The sequence below is a fragment of the Brachyistius frenatus genome, unplaced genomic scaffold (genome assembly GCF_029030835.1).
Source record: "Brachyistius frenatus isolate BFR_SWC_R1_liver_20210118 unplaced genomic scaffold, ASM2903083v1 Contig_91, whole genome shotgun sequence".
In the NCBI taxonomy this organism is placed as follows: Eukaryota; Metazoa; Chordata; class Actinopteri; family Embiotocidae; genus Brachyistius; species Brachyistius frenatus.
The window spans coordinates 999,809-1,015,425 of record NW_027210690.1 but is presented as its reverse complement, the minus strand read 5'-3'; the positions used below and the strand labels follow the sequence as shown (position 1 = coordinate 1,015,425).

Genomic DNA, 15,617 nt, shown 5'->3' with positions numbered 1-15,617 from the left:
TAATGTAACTTATTACATTTGATTACTTTTCTAACAAATGTTTTAAAGCTAAAAAAAAAAAAAAAAAAGTCCAGAAACTAAAACTCGTATATTTTAGTTATTTAATATAACTTGAATTAATATTGGAATGTTTTGATTTTTAAAGCACACCCACCAAAACAATCCCCACGACTAAATGTTCCCAGAATCACATTCAGGTTGACTAACATGTAATTCATGTTTATCTTTAATCATTTATTTGCAAGATAGCTAATATATTCCTTTTTGTATTATCACTAGATGTATTATCACCTTTCATTTCACTGCACCTGACACCTTCTATTCATCCCAAACTGTATTTTATACATTTTTTTGTGTATATGGTTTGTGTGTATTTATTCATTGATCTTACTTTTTCTAAAAACATCTTATATTATTATATACGTATTTGTAATTTTTTCTTATTGTGTGCACTTTTTTTTCCCCTAACTGTGTTTCTATGTGTGACGACTACATTTCTTCACTGTGGAATTAATAAAGTCGAAAGTCGAAGTCTTAATTGTGGCCAACAGTAAAAAAAAAAAAATTAAAAAAAAAGGGCCAGAAAATGTTTAGTTTTTATTTTATTTAACTTTTACAAATTATGATTTATCATTCAGACAGTCACACACACATTCACAAAATTAAGAGCACATCGGTCGAGTGTCGAGTGTCATCAGCTGGAGCCGAAGAAGACTTTGACGGTGTTGTTGTAGATTGTGTCGGCCAGCTCCAGCGGGTCCTCCCCCCTCGCTGCCGCCATCACCTCCAGAACCTGTCTGGAAGTCACAAACAGCAAACTCATATTTATTCACTATAAAAGAATAAAAAAATGTTTTTAGAGGATTTAAAAACGATGGATTTGAGGTTTAAAGTCCCCGAAGCTACTCACACGATGTGACAGGGCTCGTTGCGGTCCTTCAGGCAGTGTCCCGCCTCCCATTTCTTCTTCGTGGGAAACGTGGTTTTGACGTATTTGGAGCCTGCGTGAGTGTTTTTCACGCCGCACCACGGAGCATCTGGGAAGGAGTGAGGAAGGTATTAATGCATAAATAGAAGTAGCTTAATAACCGCATTAACGGAAAAAAGTGTATGAAATATTGCACAAATCACAAATAAATCACAAAACCCGCTTTCCAAGGGCGAGTAGAACAAATATATCTGATGGTATACAAAAAGTGGAATATCAAGAAAATTTTGGTTTTATGTATTTTCACACTAACGTTCACTCAGAGTCTAATTTTTGGTCAAACACCTTCCAATAAACTGTGTAACTCACCTGTTTCTATCATGAGCCGCTCAGCGGGGATCGACTTCATAGCTTCAATATTGGCCTCCGTTTTCAAGGAACTGAAAAGTTGAAGTATTGTTGTAAAAAAAAAAAAAAAAGAAGAAGATGTTTAAGACTGTGACTGTAATATAAAGAGATTAAAATAGAAAACCTCCCATTATTCCAACAGGGAAACAATATCCCTTAAATGAGCTAGTTTAATTGTGTTAGATGGATTAAGTGGTTTACTATTAAGTGAAAACAGATGCACACATCTGCTTTTTTAAAGAGCTAAATTTAAGTCTTTAAGATTATTTGATGGCAAAAAATCTTTTCACATTATTAATATGAATTCTTTTTTTTTGAATCCGTGAACCAATAAATTGATTCAAAAGATCCAAGCCAATAATTTGTCTGGACTTGACTGGTAGACTAAAATAGGAGTATATATTGTTGTTATTATATGGCCCCCCCCTCGTACAGTTCACCGATCCACCGCGGCGCAGAGCCCAACCCTCTCAGCCACGCTGGAATAATTCAATAATCGGAGTCCTGACGGTGCAGGTTGTAAATTACAAACTCGAGCGTTCAGACATTTACAAACGTGAAATACATTTTCTGACAGACGGAGATGTTTCATCGTGTTAAACACCTGCTGCTTCGTGTTCACGTGCTCATTTACTTGTTTATTTACGTGAACTACGTGATTCATTTGCACATGAAGTGGCGATCCACCCTCTCACCATCCGTTTATTCCGATGTGGAGGTCCAGGTCAATGAGGGCCGCGGCGTCTTCTGCCGTCCCATCGAAGGAGTGAACCTGGAAGAGAACAGTGAAAGCACTCGGCTGACTTTCCGTCTCTTTTCCCGGAGTGTTCGTTAATTTGTTTACTCGCTGGATTTTCAAATGTCACAGCAATTTTTCACAATAGGACTTTTTTCTTTTTTAAATTCTCATTCTCTTGATTGAATTTTTTTTTTTTTCAAACTGCAGCAGCAAAACAACGGTACACTTTGTCACCATCATCAGTGCATCACGTGTTTGCAAAGATCCCACAATGCAATGCATCTCGGAAAACCAAAAACGTAGGTGTAAAATCTTTTTTTTTCATATATTTTCCATCAGACAAATGTCCTCACCACTCCTCCAGCACATCGGTCTCGGTTTCTCTTCATGATGTCTGTCGAAACAAAAACAGAGTAAAAATTGCTTCGTATAAAAATCCCATTTATGAACCACACCAGGTTTCTTTTTTTTCTTTTTTTAACCTACCGATGAACTCCTGATGGGAGTTTCTGCAGTGGAGGAACATGGGCAGCTTGGTCTCCTCTGCTAGATCGAACTGCTTCTCAAAGTATCTGCGACAGACCGCAAAGAACAAATAAAGCCATAATATTCAGAATTAAGGATTAAAGTTACTTTTATGGTTCTTGAAAATGAGCCAATCGCAAAAATATTTAAAAAAAACGACATTTATTTTACTGGTTCCAGATTCTCTGACATATTATCTCTGTTTTATATCTTCATAAATTAAATACGATGTGCAACACATCGACCAAAATACTGCAAACATCCGACCACAACCAGGATACCGACATGGATGTTCTTTAAACTTGTTTCGGCAAACAGCAACGAATAATAAGTTGCTGTTGTTTGGAAGATTTCATGAAGACGAACAAACTCACTTGAGTTGAGTCTCTTTTGGGCAAAATTCCAACCTGTCGAAGTCTAGAATGAAGAGAAAAGACATCATTTGAATAAAAAACATCTTTTTATATGAACCAGAGGGTCAAGAAGAATCCACAGGGAAAAAAAATCTGCCATAAATAACTTATTTTCAGTTTTCAGGAAACAACGACCTTCGTGAGGAAGAATTTCAAGTGTCGACAGCAGCAGCTGAGTTCCTCACGTTCACGTCACCGCTGGTAACGTGAACGTTTGGGATTTCAACCGCGAAACCTGAAACTGGAGCAGAGAAACATCCGATTTTGAAAAAAAAAAAAAATCTTCAACAAGCCTCCTTACAGCCAAGTGTTCCTGAGCCCATGCAGTGATTTCCACTAACAGAATCGTGGCTGTTTTTAATGATTGAGAACCCTGTTGCCATGGCGACACAGTTCAGGTGGTTTTGCAGCGAATGTTTTTCCCCTCCGACGCCCCAGAAGGTTCCCGGTAGAACTCGGTGTCGACAGTCTGACTCTGTGGGGACGAATTTCACGGTGACACCACCACCGCCGACATCAAAGAAAACCCAGCTGGTGTCTCCTGAACCTGACGCGCCCTCTTCTTCTTCGGTCTTTGGACGGTGAAGCTCCGCCCCTTTTGAAACACCTCGCCCGTCTCGTCGCTTCATCGCCGTAGACTTTCTGAAGCGTTTCGAGGTTCTCCGTTGACCATTTCCAGAGAGTTTGACACAAGCTCTGATTCTGTAGTGGAAATCACTGCACGGGCTCAGGAACACTTGTTGAAGATTTATCTGTTCCCCGAAATCTGATGTTTCTCTGCTCCAGTTTCAGGTTTCCTGGTGAAACCCCAAACGTCCACGTTACCAGCGGTCACGTTAACGCGTTCAACAGGAAACGCTCATATTCATAAGTCTATCACTGGACAGGTAAAAAAAGCAGACATGTTGCGCCTACACACCGAGTCCACACTCTCCGATGGCCACCACCTTCCCTCTGTGTGCCGCCGCCAGCTCCATCAACCCCGACAAGTACCGAGAGTCCTCGACCTTCTCGAACTCGGAGCAGCGGGTCGGATGGCAGCCGACCGTGCAGTAGAACTCACCTGTAAAGGACGAGGGCAGCGTCGGGTAGGTTTTCTGATGAAACTACAGCTCTGCTGTATGAATCCTAAAAGTTACCTCTGGTCTCGGCGAGTTTGACCGCCTCCTCGCTGTCTTCGAGGTTTCCTCCCGTGATCATGAACTGGAATAAGAAGAAGAAAAAAAAAAAGCAACATCACCTTTTTAATTCAAATGCTCGTTATTAAATCAGAGAGTCTGCAGCCGCGAGGCGGCTTTTACAATACGCGTAAAACATCACCATCACCTTCTCGACGCCGACCGCGAGAGCTCTGTCGACGATCCGGTCGAAGTCGTCTGTCAGGAGGAGAAGAACAACGTTCACTCGGAGGGGCTTCGCGTCGACATCCCATAAGTCAAAGTAACAGGAGGAGGAGGAGGAGGAGGAGGAGGCGACTCACCCATGTGTTTCTGCTTCCCTCTGCTGACTCCTCTGAACACGGGATCCGTCAGGTTCACGCCGATGTCTGCACAGGAAGAGCAGCAATACTCGTTTTACAGCAATATCGACCAACATGTGTTTTTCATCAGGCAGCACCGAATGAACAAAGCTATTTATTATTGTCATTACTGTATTATTTCAACTACATGATTGTTTATAACACATTAAGGAATAGTAAAAAAAAAACATCAAAAACTCAAATGTGATGTTGTCAAATCGTTTTGTGGCTCTAAATAACATTTTAAAATTATTAATAAATAACAAATAAAAAGTATAAAACATTGAGGAAGTGGAAACTGCAGATGTTTGGCTCATTTTTTGGGGGGATAAATAGTAAACCCAGATATTACCTGCAGCTCCTAAGTTGTGTAAATAAAGAAAATAAAGCAGATGTCTGACTGATGTGTTGTCCTTTTGTTTTTTAACTGGGCTAACTTTAGCTCCCGTGCTAACTCAACATGACGTGTTGACGTCACAGCAGCAGCCCGTGACGCTTCGTGTCTTTCTAACATCTGGTTTTTTGTGCTTTATTTTTGACAATGAAATAAAATCGTCCTACCGATAAATCTGCGCTGCGCCATGGTTGAAAGAGTTCTGCCTCGGAAAAGAACCACGCGTGCAGCTGTCACCGGTCCCATGATGACACGGGACCGTGCACGGTACCGTAATGACACGGGACCGTGCACGGTACCGTAATGACACGGTACCGTAATGACTGGAGCACACGGGAATCACGTTTTTATAACATACAGCTTTTGGGATTTTTTTTTTTTTTCATTTGACCCCCAAAAACACAAAACATCTTTAAATGTAATTTGTATTTGTTTTTTAATATAATTTCAACGCTTCTAAATAGAGATGAAACCAGGAAGACCGGAAACACGTGTGCGCATTGTGTCCCGACTTTACGGTCCCGACGTCCCAGAATCCACCGCGCCGCTCGGCGAGAAGGTGACAGCGGACGGAGCGGAGCAATGGCCTCCGCTTACCTCACTCACCAGCAGAAGGTGCTGCGGCTCTACAAGAAGTCGCTGAGACACCTGGAGTCGTGGTGCATATTCAGGTACGAGGAGCTCCTCGGGCTTTGAAAGCTGCGTGTAATAATGGAATAACAACGCGCAGCCGCAGTGCGCTCTGATGCCGCGAGGCTAACAGCTAAGCTAACTGCTAGCCAGGTCATTCGTCCGCGTCCTGCAGTTCAAAATGATAAAAATGTGATTTAAAATAGTTCATCAGCGTCTCTGGAACAGGACAATATAACTCTGTCATCTACAAGCTGCAACCATTTCGTTGTTAGAAGGAGTTTGTTTGACCCTAACTGGGTCTACTCGGCGGGTGTTTACCTTTTTTTTTAATTTTAACTTTATTGAACAAGATGGAAATTTACAAAAAAAAAAAATGTAGACAAGTACTCAAAAGAAAAGGGAGCCGGGTGAAAACAATAGGACAAGTAGAACAACAAATAATACAAGTGAAAGTAATACATAGATGAATATAGATGGTTTGAATACATAAATTAATTCTGATGCAGAAGTATCAGGACAGAAAGTGAAAGGTCGAAGAGATCAAGTTTGAACTCATCGTCTCATAAATGTTGAGGAAACTCACCTAGAGCATCACATTGGGGTGTAAAAGTTTATATATCATAATAACCCCCCCCACACACACACACACCTCCCCCCTTTCTATTTCTTCTTCCACAGAGACAAATACCGTTTCTACGCCTGCATGATGCGAGCTCGCTTCGACGAGAACAAGGCGGAGAAGGACATGGTGAAGGCCACCATGATGCTGAAGGCCGGAGAGGAGGAGTTCTGGACCAACCAGCACCCGCAGCCCTACATCTTCCCCGACTCCCCCGGAGGGACCTCCTACGAGAGATACGAGTGCTACAAGGTGAGGCCGACCGGCTGGAGGTTGTTGTTGTTGTTGTTGTTTTGTGTGTGTTTTGTTTTTTGCACCATTTTAAAACATAAAATGGAAATTGTCGGCGCCTCAGAGATGCCTGAACTGTAAGAAATCAGCAGAACATTCATACTTTGTTGTTGTTGTTGTTTTTTACCTCGTGGCCTGTTTTGAATAAATCGTGGAGGGAATTTTTTTTTTAAATAAATCAAAGCGAGTTCATAAACGTGATGTTAAAAAAACCGCTGCTCGCTCCCGCAGGTCCCCGAGTGGCTGCTGGACCACTGGCACCCCTCGGAGAAGGCCATGTACCCCGACTACTTCTCCAAGAGGGAGCAGTGGAAGAAACTGAGGATGCAGAGCTGGGAGAGCGAGGTGGGCAACGCTGCACACGCCGCTAACAAGTATTTCTATACACAAATGAAAAAAAAGAAGAACTAACGAGGTTATTCACAAATTAAGTGGATAAAAACATCTACGATAACTGCTGGCACGTGTAAATACTAGGTGATACCAGTCGTATCCACCAGGTGGCACCAGAGTTAAGTTGTTGGACTTCATGTGTCCCAATCTGTAAAACACCTCCGAGATCAACAGACATGCAGATTTCTTCCTCCTGACCAAGGAGTGAATATTTGGAAGAAAAATTACGTGTTTTATCCAGAAATTATAAAAATATATATATATATATATATATATCACATTAAGCTTCTTGAGAGAAACAACAAGTTTATTTTAAGATGGAAAAATGGTTAGTATCACAGGAACATCTTTGATTATAAATAAATAAATCACACCTGATCTCTCCTCCCTGTTTTTTCGGTATTACATTTTTTTTTTTCTGCTTCCAGGTCGCCCAGCTGGAGGCTGAGACTCCGGCCGGAGGCCCCAGGAACGAAGCCCTTCCTCCGGCCCGCAAGGAGGGCGCCCTCCCCCCTCTGTGGTGGCAGTACGTCACCCGGCCCCGGGAGCGCCCCACATAAACAACCCCCTTTCCCCCACCCCCTGTACAACACCTCTTCCAGTAAATAAATAAATAAATGTATGATGAAAACAAACACATTTTTGATTTCATTTAGAATAGTTTGTGTTTTCCACGGAGATTTGTTTAGTCTTTAGAAGTGAATTATCTGAAAAGTAGAATAAGTTATTATATTTGGCTTATTTTGATATTTTTAAATGATTCAAAAATATATTTTTTATTAAAAAAAAGGCTCTGTAATTTCTTTAAAACAGATTTTCACTGTGGTTTTAATGAAAAGTGATTCAACACAGGAGGAAAATGAGGTATTTGTTGGGGACTATTTTCAGCAGCGGATTAATACATAATATTTTCTTGATCTCGGGGACGTTTGCTCTGTAGGACGCTTTAAAACTATTCCACGAGTCCTTCCTTCAGAGGATAATGAAGGAAGTGTGGGGTGTTTACTCGTAGAGGCATCCGTCGCTATGGCGACAGGCGCGGCCTGAAGTTGTGCGGCCGCACCATCATGGTGACCGACTTCAGCGAGTAGAAGTCCGAGTCCTTCCAGGAGAACCAGACGACGCCGTCCGGCCCCAGGAGGTTCTGAGCTTTCAGAGAGTAGCGCCCCCCCTGGTGGAAACACACGGTATCGACATGTTACGACACATAATGGAAATAAATGCGTGGCTAGCACTACCTAAAACTTGAAAGGAGATCAAAATAATTTAATTGTCTTTCTGAAGCCTCGACTTCGGTATTTAAGCCGTCGCCATCTTGTTTCTTGGAGCAGGAAGCGGTGACCATATTTGGACGACCTGGGGGGGTGAGGGGGAGGGAGCCAGCGAGCGGTGGATCTGACTCGGATCTGATTGGAAACCTGAAAATATGACGCCCCGCCCACCGATAGCTGTAACCTGACTGCGCCACAGGCCTGTCAATCAAACAGACACGCCCCCAAAAACAGGTCTTCTTGAATCTTCTTTTCTAATGAATGAGGGATTATTTAAATACTTGCCTCTGATTGGTTAAAGCAAAAACAAAATAACCGCCTTCCCAAAAATAAAACATGAACACATTGCCCTCCGTCCTTCCCTCCTATTATTATTATTACTAATATTATTATTATTAGGGGTCCAATCACCAACAGTGGTGGAACCCTATTGTTTGTGCAAACATGTTTACTAATAATATTATTGTTGTTGTTATTCTTCTTCTGTATAAATAAATGGTTGGGGAGCCTAAACTGCAGGCCGTGCAAAGGTGAAATTTCAATGGAAGATAGCGAGACCCGAAAAAACTCTTTTTCCAAACAGATTTGACACCTGTCAGCCATTAGGGGGCGCTATAACAAAAGCGCAACGTGTTTTGTTGAGTAACGCCTGAACCGTAGGTCACACATTCAAATGCCGTATGTCCACGCGTTAACCTCAATATGGCTGCATCTGCTGGTATAGGCTCCGCCCATGTCCGCATTTAATTATATATATTTTTTCTCATAATTGCAAATAATTTTTACTCAGAGTGACAAAAAAGGTGTCAAATAATTTTACGGAACCTCCTCGTTAATAATTATGAAAAAATGTTTTGGTCCAAATTGAATAAGATGAAAAGAGTTTTGGATTCGTATACTAACAAATGTGGTGCAACTACACCCCTAGGGGGCGCCCTCAAACGTGTTCTTTAAAAGCTAGTTGGACGTCTTAAATTCTCCGCGGTCCCGTGGGGTCGGTTCTACCTTGTAGTAGACCCCGTTGAGGTTGGCGTAGTAACACTGGTGGAACCACCAGCCGGCGTGGCTGATCTCGGCGCAGATGTTTCCCGTGTCCGGCGTGCTGAAACTCTGCCGGTCGTGATACCAGCTGAACGAGTCCTCCACCGTCCCGCTGAAGCCGGACACGTGGAGGCGGTACCGGTTCTCCTCGTCTTCTACCCTGCAGCAGCACGAGAAACAAACCGCAACGCTCAGGGATGGTTTTATCTTCTTTTTTAATTTTTTTTTTTTTTTTAATAAATTCTTTATGAAACAGTCGGATTTCGAGCAGCTTCTCATTTTCTAGCCAACAAACTTCAGATTTTTTTCAGGTTGAAATGCCTCGTGGTTAATCCTGATTAACAGCTTTGAGAATTGGCTGTAAACTCGAATTAATGTGATTACAGCCAACTTTAATATTACAACAACTGTCTGGAGAATCAACAGGAGAATCTTTCCCTCAGTGCACCACGAATCCTTGTACGGACACTAATTATGGAAATAAAAAAAAAACCTGGACAAACAACTGAAAGGTTCATTTGTTGTTAAACAATTTAAAATAATTTTATGTCACTTTCCCCAGAAATAAGGCTTCAGGGATGAAGTTAGAAAAAAAAGATTTCGACAAAATAGTCGGATTTATAAGTATGAACTTCTGTAAATATTTTCACATGCTGTTCATCTGTCTGAATAAAACTCCACTGAAATTGGAAATAAACATTTTAAATATGATGCAAACAGCTTATAGGCAAAAAAAAAAAAAAAAAAATACGATCTGCCATCTTGCTCGTTTTGTTCTAATTTAAAAATGAACAAAACGAGCACCTCCATCTGTAACAAAGCAGATTAAAGGGCAGATAAAGAACTGACGAGGTCCTCCTGTTAAATATCGGCCAGTTAGCTGCATACGCTTGTTTTTGGAAAACAAAAAAATATCCCCGGTCTGTGCGTCTACCTGAAGGTGTGGTACAGGGCGTGTCGGTGGACGTGGCTCCAGTCCTGCAGGTCGATGCGGAGGCTGTAGTGTCCCTGGTTGGACAGCAGGTGGAGCTGTTGGTTGCCCAGCCAGTGTTCTCCCCGCGGCTCGCCGAAGCCGTCGCGGTACTGAGACCAGCCTCGGTTGAAACTGACCGAGCCGTCGTGCCGCCGCTGGAACACCGTCCAGCCCCCGCCTGGTGCACACACACACATGTACACACACACACGTACACACACACACGTACACACACATGTACAGACACGTACACACACACACATGTACACACACATGTACACACACACGTACACACACACACACACACATGTACACACACACGTACACACACATGTACAGACACGTACACACACACATGTACACACACATGTACACACATGTACACACACACACGTACACACACACATGTACACACACATGTACACACACACACGTACACACACACATGTACACACACACATGTACACACACACACGTACACACACATGTACAGACACGTACACACACATGTACACACACATGTACACACATGTACACACAAATGTACACACACACACGTACACACGCACGTACACACACATGTACACACACACGTACACACACACGTACACACACACATACACACACACGTACACACACGTACACACACACACAAAATATGTAACGTTAGAATATCGACACGTCGATCGAAACAACTACGAACAGATCTGTCTACTAATAAATCGTCTCATGTCGTGAGTGTTGATTAATTTAATAACAAATGTTCAGTTGAAATCAACACAATCAACTTTAATATCACAAGAATCAATCTGTATTTTAATGTTTTTAAAATCAGCCAGTCATGAAATAAAAACCACTAATGAGAGCGATGAGACTCAAACAAAAGTTATCACATGTCAACCCGGATATCGCAGAAAAACGTGAAATAGACACGCTTTGGTGCCGTCTCGGCGTGAAAGTTACACGTTTCCCTGTAGCGTACCTTTCACGCTTGGACATACATTTAAATGCGTGTATGTTTCACGCTTTCAAAATGTGTCTATCTCACGTTTTGGTGGATGTGGACCGGCGTGTCTATTTCACGCTTTGCAGTGTTATTGGTTTGCGCGAAGAATAAAAACCAAAACAATAAGCTGAAAGATGCATTAAAGTGTTTTTATAGTGACATTTATATATATATATTTATATATATATATATCACCCTCGGTCTCCATGTCGCAGTAGACGGGCAGGGAGGCGCCGGGCGACATCACGATGGTGTAAACGCCAGAGCGACGGACACCATTGTGATACAGAGTCGCACAGTCTGACGGACAGAAGGACAGGTGCTGTCCGCCTGAGGGAGAGACAGACAGACAGACAGACAGACAGACAGACAGACAGACAGACAGACAGACAGACAGACAGACAGACAGAGACAAAGGTTTTCATGTTGACTCATCCGGCCTTTTGATCTCCAACACTGTGACGTAAAAACAACACGAATACAGAAAACAACGCAAACATCAGCGAACAGCTTGTGACACCAAGAAACTACATCTGAGCTGCCATCTTAACTTTCACCAACATTTAGCAGCATTATCAGCTTCGTGTAATAAAATACGCTCGACAAAAGTATAACACTTTAGGTTTGGCTCCCATTTTTTCACCCGTTGAAGCAAACAATCTATTTTATGCTCACAGAACGTTTATTTCTCACAAATGGTTTTTTTTCCGCAAATTTCCAGCATTTCTCAGACAATAAAACGACGCTCTAAAATGTGGAGTTTTATCTCGAATTAGACACAATTTCACCTACAGACATGCACATATGTTCAATTAACAGCCAGCAGCTCTAATGGACATCCCTGCAGTCGGCATGGCAACCACCCGCTCCCCCGTGGCAGGGAAGAAAAACTACACATTTCAGAGCATTAAAGTGTTTGTTTTTGTCGGCGTGAATGCAACGTTTTTTTTTTTTTTAAGCTTTCTTTGAAATCGTTCGGTGAAACTTTGCAAACGCGTCGTGCAGCTCTGCAACTCACCACCGGGCCCGTTGCGTGAGTACCTGGAGGCAGCGTGTCTCGCAGGCCGAGCGGCGGCGTCGCTCTGACGACGTTGACCGCGCAGCCGGCGTCGCGGCTCAACCGCTGCGCGACGGCCGACAGGTTGCGGAGCTGCGCCTGCAGCTCGTGCAGCAGCGCCGCGTGCACGTGGAGCAGCGTGGCGGCCTCGGCGTGACGCAGCTCCAGAGAGCGCAACCGCTGGAGGAAGGTGGAGTTTAATCCGACGCCTTCTTCCGCCTGAGAGACGAACGGGACGAGAAAAAGGAGGCGGTGAAGCTCGTGCTCGTTCTTCTGCTGAAGAAAAGGCTGAAATTGTACAAATTAAAACAATAAGTAAATGCATTTGGAAATAAAGTGTGTTGTTTTTTTGTTTTTTTTAGCACCCAAAACAAACAACTTCTACATTTAGACTTTGTTAATCCAACAGTTGGGAAATTTAGTTGTCACAGCAGCATAGAAATTTAGAAAAGTTAGGAAAAAAAACAGGTTCACAATAAGAAAAAAATTACAGATAGATTTTTTTTTTTGGAAAAAGTAAAACCAAACCATAAATACACCCAAATAATTTAATAAATAATAATAATAATTAATTCAGTATTAAAGAGGCACTATAAAGTTGGCTCATGCACAGCAAATCAATAAAAAAAGAAGAAGGCTAACATGGCTGCTGCTGCTCGGTATACAACCTTTAAGATAAATTTGGGTTTTTTTCTTAAAAAAAAAAAAAAAAAGCTGACAGAAAACGGTTACGCTGAACTGATAATTTGATAAAAGCGAGCTGTTATTCGGGTTACAAAACAATGCAGGACCCCGGCTCAAAGGCCTGCGGCTAATCCTGTTAGCATTCAGGGTTAAGGAGGACTTAGTGGGTGTCAAGATAGAGAGATAAACAGAGGCAGAGATAAACAGAGAGAGATCGGGAGAGGAGGTTGTTGTGCTTTTTATCTGCATGAATAAAGTTTTCCACCGATCAGCAGCCTCGAACCCCGAATGTTAGACAAATTCAGATGTTCCCGTTTCCCGTTTGTTCCCCTTTGACCCGGCCGACGTGCTGAGTCAGCAAGTAGAAACATTACACTGTGATTGGAAAAGAAGAAGTTAATAGTCTAGTTTTTTTTATTTCTGTGACATCACTTTCCTTTTTCAGGGCTGAGTGGAGGTAAACGGGGCAGATTCACGCCGAAGTAATCATTTTCCCAAATCGCGGCGCATTGGAAGATAAACGGCCGACCCACCTGCGCCTCGAGGCCTTTGACCCGATGCCGGTGGTTCCTCAGCTCCTCCTGCAGCTCCGACATCGTCTCCCTCAGCTCCTCCAGCTGCTCCTTCCTGTCGCCGTTCTCGTGGAGCCAGTAGGAGATGTCGTCCGTGCAGCGGAACAAGTCCGGGCAGCGTTTCTGCGAGGTTCCCACCGGGGGCAGCGTCGCCACCAGCCGGCACTCGCCGTTGGACGCCAGGTGGCTGCTGAACTCGCCGCACGAACCGCCGGCGGTTCGGTTGGAGGTTTGGTCGGCGCCGCGCTCCACCGGCGGGGCGTCCGGGTTCAGGTCCGGGTGCGTCTCCAGCAGGGAGGTCGGGGGATGCCAGTCGGCGTCCTCGTAGTTGTCCTTGTTCACGTCGGCTTCGTCCCAGTTGGTTTCCGAGTTCGCGTCCGGCACGTCTCCGTTCGCTTCCGTGAGGCTGTTGGGGTGAACGTCCTCGTCGTGTCCGACGTCCGTGTGTTCGTCGGAGGTCGAGAGGTCACACCAGCCGGCCACGAAGACCAAAGTCAGAAACACGGACTGCCACTTCATCCTGAACATTCAACACCTCGGCCTCCTCCTCGACTGTCGGGATCAGCGTCGGGGTCCGACGTCATAGCAACGCAAAGTTAAGCATTCGATGTGGACCTCGACTCAGGGGGGCGAAGAACCGCCGGAGACCTGAAACAAAACATTGACGTTCATGACATTTCACGACGAACTCGTCTTGTTTAGCTTCAGCCCCAAAAAACAGGGTTGAAATCGGTTGACGTGATGATTTATCTTTTTATGTTTCAAAAAGTGAAAAGCGCCCGTGTACACCTCATCTGAACCCCGGACTTAAAAACGTACTCGAGTTCGGTGAGGAGCGTGACAGGCTGGAGATCTACGTTATTCCTCACATTGCCAGCTTTCTGCACATCCGACGGCTCCACTAGAGGGCGCACCAGAGAAACGAGGACACAACCACAACATCCAGACTGGAGACGACAATCGAGAGCGTCACTACTTTGCAGATTCTTACGTTACGTTAATTGAAAGCAAGTATAGGTTCAACCTTAGAGGAGGATAGCGGCACCGCATCAGATCTAAAAGCTCTCTGAGATCGGCACAACGCTAACATTTTAGTCCACAAAAAGACTCTTTTTCAAGCCGGAAGAATATTTGTCCAAAATCCTCCCTGTTCACTCAGAAAGCAGGAAAATATAACGAGCACATTTTACTGGAAATGTTGGAAGCGTAAGAGCAGCAGAAATGAAGATCTTTAGCACAATAAATAATAAATAAATAATAAAATAATAAAATAAATAAATAAATAAAAAAATAAAATAATAAAAAAACGAAGCTGAATAAATGCTCGCGGTTCGTTTTTATTTTCAGACTTTCAGAAGACGATTTTCTCAGAAATAAACTTTAATAGGAGGAAACCAGTCAAGCTAAAAAATCTTTTCAAGAAATCCGTTACTAATCTTTGAAAAATGCTCAATGACTGATTGTTTCTTTAACGTACATTTTTTTTAAATATTTAAGTTGAAACATATAAAGTATATTTGAGCAACACTCCTACCTGCTGCCATGTCGCAGTGCTGAACTCAGCTCAGTGGAAAAGCATCAGGAGACTCACTGTGTGTGTGTGTGTGTGTGTGTGTGTGTGTGTGTGTGTGTGTGTGTGTGTGTGTGTGTGTGTGTGTGTGTGTGTGTGTGTGTGTGTGTGTGTGTGTGTGGTATGACATCTTATCCTGATAATCCTGTAAGGGGATTAGCAGACATTCTCCTGGAAGGTGATAGATGACATGTAATGTGACTACAAGTTACAGTAAATAAAATAAACAGACCAAATGTGTGTTCTTTAAAGTAGCTTTTTTTTCTTTGATAATTTTAATGATCATGTTTCTATTTTTTCTATTATTTTCATCTCGTGTTATTTTTGTGTCTCCTTGGTGTGTCCCATTCTTGCGAATGCGATATCTCAGGAACACATCGAGGGAATTTCTTCAAATTTGGCACAAACTTTGACTCGAGGATGAACTGATCTGAATTTGGAGGTCAAAGGTCACTGCGAACTCACAAAAACACGTCTCTGGCCGTAAGAATTCAGATGTTAATTATGATAATTTCACACGAGCGTCTTATAAAATGGTGAAGATGACATTTTATATACAAAAGGTTAAGGTTTCTCTCGAT

At 42.9% G+C, this 15,617-nt stretch overlaps 3 protein-coding genes across 4 annotated transcripts; 1 reads left to right on the top strand and 2 right to left on the bottom strand.

Annotated features, from left to right (window-relative positions):
- Nucleotides 1-590: 590 nt before the first annotated feature.
- tatdn1 (TatD DNase domain containing 1) lies at nt 591-5,194 on the bottom strand. Of its 2 annotated transcripts, none has more exons than XM_069710322.1 (12): nt 5,094-5,194; nt 4,494-4,559; nt 4,340-4,389; nt 4,153-4,216; nt 3,933-4,076; nt 2,975-3,017; nt 2,562-2,647; nt 2,429-2,469; nt 2,032-2,108; nt 1,298-1,368; nt 911-1,037; nt 591-797 (listed from the first exon to the last, which is right to left on the bottom strand). In XM_069710322.1, the coding sequence occupies exons 1-12, from the start codon at nt 5,170-5,172 to the stop codon at nt 695-697; spliced, it is 951 nt and encodes a 316-aa protein (XP_069566423.1). In that variant the 5' UTR covers nt 5,173-5,194; the 3' UTR covers nt 591-694. The 2 variants fall into 2 exon arrangements, with proteins under 2 accessions (XP_069566423.1, XP_069566425.1); XM_069710324.1 differs by having other exon boundaries at nt 591-793.
- Nucleotides 5,195-5,459: 265 nt separating this feature from the next.
- On the top strand, nt 5,460-7,497 carry ndufb9 (NADH:ubiquinone oxidoreductase subunit B9). The gene is made up of 4 exons (XM_069710389.1): nt 5,460-5,597; nt 6,238-6,430; nt 6,701-6,814; nt 7,291-7,497. Exons 1-4 carry the CDS (start codon nt 5,509-5,511, stop codon nt 7,420-7,422), a joined length of 528 nt encoding a protein of 175 aa, XP_069566490.1. The 5' UTR covers nt 5,460-5,508; the 3' UTR covers nt 7,423-7,497.
- Nucleotides 7,498-7,886: 389 nt separating this feature from the next.
- Nucleotides 7,887-13,985, bottom strand: LOC138627783 (fibrinogen C domain-containing protein 1-like). The gene is made up of 6 exons (XM_069710359.1): nt 13,428-13,985; nt 12,195-12,429; nt 11,349-11,483; nt 10,109-10,325; nt 9,139-9,334; nt 7,887-8,033 (listed from the first exon to the last, which is right to left on the bottom strand). Exons 1-6 carry the CDS (start codon nt 13,983-13,985, stop codon nt 7,887-7,889), a joined length of 1,488 nt encoding a protein of 495 aa, XP_069566460.1.
- Between the last annotated feature and the right edge of the window lie 1,632 nt (nt 13,986-15,617).